This window comes from Dipteris shenzhenensis, chromosome 27 (genome assembly GCF_047967505.1).
Source record: "Dipteris shenzhenensis isolate YYH24624 ecotype China chromosome 27, Dip_SZ_1.0, whole genome shotgun sequence".
Taxonomy (NCBI): domain Eukaryota; kingdom Viridiplantae; phylum Streptophyta; class Polypodiopsida; order Gleicheniales; family Dipteridaceae; genus Dipteris; species Dipteris shenzhenensis.
The window spans coordinates 13,725,185-13,734,120 of NC_141622.1; the positions used below are offsets into that span (position 1 = coordinate 13,725,185).

General features: G+C 38.9%; 1 protein-coding gene across 1 annotated transcript; it reads right to left on the minus strand.

The window, feature by feature from the left end:
- Positions 1 to 431: 431 nt before the first annotated feature.
- Positions 432 to 1,932, minus strand: LOC147883896 (ubiquitin-conjugating enzyme E2 28-like). Its single transcript, XM_087398093.1, has 2 exons — positions 1,588 to 1,932; positions 432 to 996 (listed from the first exon to the last, which is right to left on the minus strand). The coding sequence occupies exons 1-2, from the start codon at positions 1,801 to 1,803 to the stop codon at positions 766 to 768; spliced, it is 447 nt and encodes a 148-aa protein (XP_087254219.1). The 5' UTR covers positions 1,804 to 1,932; the 3' UTR covers positions 432 to 765.
- Between the last annotated feature and the right edge of the window lie 7,004 nt (positions 1,933 to 8,936).

An 8,936-nucleotide genomic window follows, 5' to 3' on the forward strand; every position in this document is an offset into this window, starting at 1 on the left:
ACATGCACCCTTCCAAGGCCAGTCTACAATTTAAGGCCAGATGTGCAGCTTCAATGAAGATCTTCAAATCCACTCAGCACCATATTTTCCCAAGTTTAAGGGTTCTCAATGATCATCTGCATGATACTTGGAACAGAATTCAAGACTCTACATTTCTACTATGTAGATTACGCAAGCACTCAAATCTTACATAGACTACAACAGTCTTTATCATTATAACCAGACTCTTCTTTTACGTTCTACAAGTTGATTGAACATTAAGATCTTCCACAAACTGTTAATCGTCTTATCCTCAAAATGTTTTGAACAGTCCAGAAATCACACTTACAAACAATAATGTCAAGCCACTCTCTGTGCTTCACCACATCACCCATGAGTCATGCCTTAGAGCAGACTAATGAAACAACAAATTCCCACAGCAAGTAACACCCTTCCAAAATTCTTAAATAGCACATAACAATCCAAAACTTGGACATACAATAATACACACAGCAAGTCAAGCAGCAAGCCCACAGTCAGCCAAGTACAATTAACAACCTTGCCGACTGCACCTCTTTCTCAGATATCCCAAATCTACCAAAGCGTCTTAAATACCTGACCCTGTGACCTTTACCTGCATTCCATTATTAGCTGTACAGGCCTCAGGCCTAAGTGGCCAGGCTTCCTTGTCACACTGGCCATAATTTTCCTTCGTGTATTTGCTGCAAAGCTATTCTAGCTCACTGAAATATCTTTCTGTTGACTTCAGTTTCATACCACCTAGAGTCAGTTCATTGCATACTTTTGAGTCCAAGCTCGAGCTGTCTCCTCATATCGAGCCCTCTGGTTCTTGTAGATGTGAGCTATCTCTGGAACAAGAGGATCATCAGGATTGGGATCCGTGAGTAAAGAACAGATGGACAGCAGCACCTTCGAAATAGTCAATGCTGGGCTCCATTGTTCCTTCAATATGTCAAGACAAATACTCCCATTTGAGCTGATGTTAGGATGATATACCTGTACACAGCATTATCAGTTGTCATAATTTTGTCCACAGAACTAGCCTGACCTTTTGAAGTGAAATGTATCCACCGATTCCCATAAAGGGATCTCCATCACATCGCTGGCATCGGATCAAAACGAACTAATCAACAAGATCTAAGATCTTTGTTAGTGTTAACAACATCTTGATGCGGTATACATTTCGTTTCAAATTGCGTTCCAGTGCAGTCCTGGAAAACTTAAGATCGAGAGCAGGCATTGCGCAACATCACCGTCAGATAAGCTAAAGTTCAAAAAGTAGAGACGGAAAGAGTCAATTATTTCCGAGACAACAAAGTGCACCCCTCTGAAAAGGCCTGGAAAGGCGGAAAAAGCAAGCCACTAAAACCGAAATTTCAGGGCATGAAACGCAATGAAGCAAGTCTGGGTGAACTCGACACGAAACGGCATTTCACGACGGTTTCCGTTCGATGGAAAAAAACCAAATTTTGCGAAGAAACCCTAGCACGAAATTGTCTCAGCAGAGGGTGCCCTAGCCCAAAAACTCAAAGCGAAAAGGGCAAGCCGAAAGTTGCTAACTAAAATGGGAGAGAAGGAGGAACGCACCTTGGTCTGGAAATTAACCTTGGGAGGTTTGAAGGGATAGTCGGGGGGGAAATGGATCATGACAAAGAAGACGCCACCGGAGTAGGGGCTATCAGCAGGACCCATGATGGTGGCTTGCCAATGGAAGAGATCTTCACCGACGGGACCAGCGCTGCAGGAGGTGGGAGGGTCTTTTTGGAGGTCTTGGAGCTCCTTCTGGATGCGCTTGGAAGCCATGGCTGCTGCTCTGGAGAATTGGGCAGGACGACAGGCAAGAATATGGCCTTGAAGAAAAAAGCCAGCTATGGTGGACTCCAATGCTCAAATGCTTAGAACTGCAAACATCAGCTCCTACCCTTGTTTAAACCCCAGTTTGACTTTGGGTCAACCTTTACTTGCCGTGTATATTGAAAAGAATTCAAACATGGAGAACTCTTTGGCCATCTCACCTCGCTCCACGCAGTGAGTCCCCTCAACAACCTCATCTGCTGCCTGTCGGCATAGGCCGGTGGTTAAAGAAAAATACTGGAGGGTTTCAGACAGAAGAGAGCCAAGCAATCTGTATTTGCCACTCGAGCGTGTAGACCAAGCGGCACAAATGTGTGCGCGAGTTTGGGCCGGTTCTCAACTCAAGCCCTATGGGTAGCTCAAGACCTTGTCTTGGTCACATTGTATGGGGCGCTATTTGGCATTTAATAAAAGGAACAACAAAAATTCCTTTTTGTACAGCTGCAAGATTAGTCCCCTTGGGTAAACCTGAGGTTGACTTGGGGGACCGGGGAGTCCTTTTTTCAATTTTTACACATGGCAAAAATATGTGGGTGAGTTGGGGCCAATTCTGAGTTCAAGTCCCAGGTGTAGCTCAGGGCCTTGTCTTAGTCACCCCATTTGGGGAGCTTTTTGGCAACAACATAATATGTCTTTTTTCTTTTTAAAGAAGTCCCTCTACTTTTTAAAAGAGGAGAGTGAAGAATTGAATTTGTATTAATTAGTGGAAAAGGGAGGGGGCGAGAGTAAAGAAGTCTCCTCTATTTTGAGGGAAGGGACTCCCTCCCCACTTATTATGAACAACAAAATTTCATAACATGTCTATAGCCTATTAAAGGATGTCTTGACTTTGCATGAAATTTTGATGTTACTCCTTTGACTTTAGCTAATTTGATCACAAAGGTCTCCTTTTCACCTAAGAAATCAATTGAATATCTCCGTTGAAATCCCTGAAGAGGATGGGGGACTTGAAAAGGCCTTTTCAATTAGCTTCACGCCTTAGGTTATGTCGTCCTATATATGGAGTTATTTGTTGAGATTGAGACCTTTAAATAGGTAAATGGGAAGAATATATCAACAAACTAAAGGAGAATTAAATGAGAGCTGCTAGGGGGGTCTAAAGCTTGCTAGGGTAAGAGGATGAAGTGCCAAATGGTTGCATTTCTACCCTGGTATGTGTCATGCTAACACTCGAGTAGTTGTTTAGTTATGTGACAAAAATTATCAATGTAGAACTTTTCGATTGGCTAAACAAGTGCACTAGTACCGACTATTCTACATAGTGCCACACATACCTTGAGTTTCGGCACCTAGAGAATACTAATGAGGCCAAGGATTGGGATTTTTAATTATTCTAAGGGTGGACATGACACGCATGACATCCCTCCTCATGCATGACCTGCATCGCCACCCATCTTTAATAAGATTGCACAAATGCACCTTGGCAATGGATTTTAGTATATTGGGAATGTAGCAAGCAAGTGTTGCAATGTTTGTTTGTTGATCTGTTGTGTTAATGTAGGTTTGTTTCTCATATGATAGTAGTAATCTTTTCCATATTTAGTCTTGTTCGTGTGTCCTAGTGCGCCCTTTTTTTTTAGGGACTTTAGATTAGTTGTACATAAATCACCTTGGCAATGCCTCTTAGCATATTGGGAATGTAGCAAGCAAGTGTTGCGATGTTTGTATACTACATTTTCCTTAGCTTGGAACTAAAATAGCTCCAAGAACTAGCAAAAATTGTTGCACAAGGATTGGTAGGACTAAAATAGCTTTAAAATAGGAGTATATTTTCCTTGGTTTAGAACTATAATAACTCCAATAACTAGCACGGTTTAGAACTATAATAACTCCATATCAAGCTGGTTCTCAAGTAAGCTTTGCACTATTTTTCCTTCCTCTACAGTTTATGGTTTTTTCCATTTGCTTTGTGGTTGTATAAAATAGATTGTCTCTTGTTGTCTCTATCAAATAATGCTCAAAGTGAGGAACACGTATAGGATTGTCATCATACAAGATCTGTAATGGGATTGTGTCAAAGTTGCCTCCATGTTTGACATGATTCGTTTATTTACTGATGACCATAAATGGATTGCTCTTCATAGAAATGATGAGCATCGCAAATAGCAAAGTGATCTCCCAAAAGGCCTTTTTGTGTTGTTGAAACACTCATGCATGCAAGATATTCATCATGACTTTGCACACCATCCAACCCACGTAGGAAATCCAAAAACTATAAGATTGGAGAGACTTTGTTGCTTTTGTTCCATTGTTGTGTAAGCAAGTTATGGATTGTTGGACTAATGCGGCTCCAAATTACTTTGATGTCAAATCCGTTTGTGTCAACAATTGTATAGTATCAAATAGGCAGCCACCTATTGTTTCTCATACTAGGACATAAGTGATGTCAGTACAAAACGTGACTAATTGGTCCAACTTGGTACATTAGTAAAAAAGATGGGTTTAATATTTCAAGTATAGATTTTCATTGCACAAATTTGAGTGTTTCAACATTCCATAAAAGAGTTTTTTCAATATATATACAAAAAATGGAAATAGTTTTGAGCATTTTCCTCTATCATATACTTTTCACAGTAGTTTTTCATGATATTTCTTCTTCCATTTCATTGGTGCATACATATTCGTTCAATGAGTTGCCAGTAAGTTACTAGAAATTAAGGCTAAGCACCATCAACACATACTAAACTCATTTTTCATTCATTGAAACTTCTTTTTCTTCTTCTTGAAGAACTCACTAAATGGGGTATCTCTTCCAAGTAGTGGAGATATCCAAGGACCTTTAATGTTACTTCTTGGAGTACCTATTCCAAGTAGTGATGATATCCACGGACCTTTGATGTTACTCGAATATAATAACATTATTTGTCTTGATTATGCAATCATAAAATTGATGATTTCAGCTTGTATGTGCTTTTGGAATACATGCCATTGCATCTTTCAATCTTCTTTATTCTAGTTTGAGCCTTGCAAAGAGAGCAAGCAGTGAAAAAAAGTGCAAGCAATTTGAACGAATGTTAATTCATTAAACATCTGTATAAAAGATAGGATGACGGAAACGTAAGAGCTTGTTAATATCTCCTTGATAAATGCAACTGTGTGATAATTTATGTGAAATATTATCTCAATATTATGCCATACAATTATTTACTAATGTCTTGGGATTCATGCAGATAGCTAATCAATGATCAATTCAAAAGTGATATCATTGTCACATATACTTCTCAAAGAATGTATATGCTATACTACTTGAACAATCATATCAATATTATTATAGTATCATTCCATGTGAGAAAAAAACTTTTTCATGAATATATTTATAACTTACAAAACACTAATGCTCATGCTCGTTATGGCTCCTCCAATTTTAAAAATTCATACCTTACAAACTAAACACTATTTCCACATAGAAACAATTGTAGATTGAATGTAATTATGTAGAACATTCCTAGGTGCATGTGTTGGGTGGAGAGGTTTGGGTGGGACGCAACCTGAGAGGAAGGCGAGAGAGGTTTAGTTGTTTGCATTGTTTAGGTGGAGAGGCTTGATTAAGCTTAATATATCATCCGAGATGAAGGGGGGTGAGAGGTAGCAGATGACGAAGAGAGAGAGAGAGAGAGAGAGAGAGAGAGAGAGAGAGAGAGAGAGAGAGAGAAGGGAGATATAAGGGCGCAGAGCGGTGATGAAAGATTCGTAAGGTAGCCAAACCTAGATGCTTCGATTAGCCTACCTCATATTACAAGCATAATGGGCCATCATGCTCAATCTGTCATAAAGCTTATGTTAATTCAGCATCTCACTCCCTTCGATTAATTGAAATGCTCATTAGACTGACATTGTGGGCACCTATTAGCATATGAAAATCTTTTATTGAACATATTGTCAAATTTTATAGCATAATACTCAAAGGTACAAAGCTAGCATCTTGTAATTAATAGCAAGCAAGTGTGGATGGCCCATGTGCTATACTTGGTGAAAACCCCTTGTCAATGAATATTATCCATAGGTGGGGTATGGATGGGTGGTTGAGGCTTCTCATGCTGATGGGCACACATGGCAGCCACGTCAGGGTGCCCACATTTGGGAGATTGGTTGTAGGTTGCATGAGCACCCACTATTGTGCCCTCAGACACTCATTTTGTTAAGACCCAATGAGCATCTATGCAAAGGGAAGCATAAATGTACACCCTAAATTCACAGGATAGCTGTCAAGATACGCAACCACTTTGGGAAGCCATTGTGGACCAACCAAGTGGAAAGTTAGAATGTGATATTTAAATAAGTTGAGAAAACATATGAATGATACAAGAGGCCCTAAAGATCGATGACTTGGACCCTTGCCACATCATGAAGTTTGAAAAATATGCCTTTTCATCTTATCGTATTCATACGAATATAGATTTGAATGAATAAATTCATTAGTACGAATAAAGTTATTCATATGAATACATAGTTTTTTAGTAAGAATAACCTTTCGTGTATGGTCTGCGTCCTTACCAATTTTTCCATTGTCTCTTCTTGAGGAGACCCCAAAAGAAAACAAGACCTCTAAATATTAGAGGGTTGAATGAAAAAGAAGGATTTTGATTGTTTGTTGTGTTTATGTGCATTTTAACACATTTGTGATAGAATTTTATGAAAAGGTTCTATGTTTGTGTGGCCATGCAAAGCATGTTTTAATTGGTTATTGTAAAATGTTGTTACTTTTCATACAATCGCTTTATTTACAAGAGAGAACTTCTTGGACAAGAATGTCTAAGAAAGTATGAAGAAGTTCAATTTTTACATGACCATGCAAAGGTTGTCTTCATTGGTTGTTGTGATCTTCTGTTTGTTGACATATGCTTGGCTTATTTATGAGAGAGAACTTTAAAAACAAACTATGAAACGGTTCTATGTTTGTGTGGCCATGTAAAGCATGTTTTAATTGGTTATTGTAAACTAATGTTACTTTTCACATAGTCGCTTTATTTACAAGAGAGAACTTCTTGGAAAAGCATGTGTAAGAAAGTATGAAGAAGTTCAATTTTTATGTGACCCTGCAAAGGTTGTCTTCATTGGTTGTTGTGATCTTCTGTTTGTTGACATATGCTTAGCTTATTTATGAGAGAGAACTTTTGAAAACAACAATAGAGCAACCTTTTCAAGATGCTTGAATGGTTTTGGTTTATGAGCCGCACTTGAACAATGAAATGTACTTTGTTTTTTAAAAACAAGGCAACAAATGCAAATTGAAATTAAACATTATAAAGATAATGCCTCACTACAACTACACGAATTGCACTAATTAAAGCATTAACGATGTTTTAAAAAGAAGCATTGATAGAAGCAAGTGTGGATGGCCCACATGGCACAACATCATCATTATTAACATGGAGTCGATCTATATACCATATGAGCTAGAAATATTCCAAGGCGTGAAGGAGAACTTAACCTTTTGAAAAATGGTACACATGTAGAAAATAGAACAAGCATGGTTAACGAAGATCAATCCTTTAAAAGCATAGTTAGACATGGTACCATATGGACCTTAACAGAACATGGAAAATCAACAACTCACATGAAAACTATGCTAATAATTTTTATTACTCATTTGATTTAGGATCATTGGGTAAGAAGGAACTGGAGTCCATAGTCTTCATGCTCCCATTCGTGAGTCTCAAAAAGTGTTAAGTGCTAATAAGCTTGTTTAAAAAAGGCTGTGTAACTAGTGTATGGTAGGAGGGATCTTGGAGGCCATATGGAAGCTATAATTTGTGACAAAAGAAAAAACACTAAAGTAACAATTGAGTCAAAGCAAAGACTTAAAATAAATTATGCATCATTGAGTAGGTCCCCATGATGTTCATAAAATCATATTAGTATTTGTATGCAGCGCCATTGAAAAAATTAAGCTAAAGTTTGAGGGCCAAAAATCAAGCATTTGCAATGATTAATTGCGCTGCGCTTACATGTCTAGAAGGTTTAGTCTTCGCGGCATTTCCATCAGTCGTGCTTGATATAAGGTTGCCTCCCAATCGCCTCAATCCTTTGCCTTTGCTTGCTCCCTTCTAGCAAGTGAGATAGGGAGGGGGAGAGACTAAGGCGAGAGAGAGAGAGAGAGAGAGAGAGAGCCGAGGAGGGATAGAGGAAGTGAACGCAAGGAGAGGGAGGAAGGGGGTAGAGAGGGAGAGGGAGGAAGGGGATAGGGATGAACTCAGGAGGGAGGAAGAAGATTATGTGCAGTGTGAGAAGAATATAGTCCCTCTTAGCCCACCCATCCTCCCCCTCCCTCCCTCCCTAAGCATCTCTAAGCCCACTAGGAATTTTCTACACATAATAAGGAGTCCTTTGCAGTTGATTTGGGATGAGAATCACTCGCAGATTGATAGCTATGAATTTTTGAAGTTGAGCGACCCATTGAATAGAACAAGTCAACAAACTGAATGCATTGAGATGTGAACAATGGAAGGAAGATTAAATGAAGAGACTACCTAATTTACATGTAGATTCAATGGAACATAATAGGGGAAGGGCAAGAAGCGAGTTTTTTGAGCGAGTTTAGGAGTGAGTTTTCTCTCTCTCTCTCTCTCTCTCTCTCATATTGATCCTCATTAAGTTGACATGGTGTGTAGTTTGTAAACACAAAAGGCCTGCATTTCATTTTTATAGCTTCTCAAGTACATCACTCTCTCTCTCTCTCTCTCTCTCTCTCTCTCTCTCTCTCTCTCTCTCTCTCTCTCTCTCTCTCTCTCTCTCTCATTCCTATCTTCGTTCTATGTGTAGACCCTCTATCTCTATCTATGTCTTTCTGTCCCACCAATTTGGGCAAAAATCTTTAGCTCCAAAGGGCTTCCAAAGGAGAGCTAACATGCACAAATTCACCCTAGAGATGAAATTTCATGAAACTAATAAGAGGAATGAGCTCATTTGATGTATTTTGATCGTTTTGATACCAAACATGACTATATTTGGATATTTCTAGCAAAAGTTAAGAAATTTTTAAAGCCAAAATTGGCATCCAGAGGAGGGTGCCGTCCTCTGGATGCCAATTTGGACTTATAATTTTTACTTTAAATCTCTCTCTCTCTCTCTCTCTCTCTCTC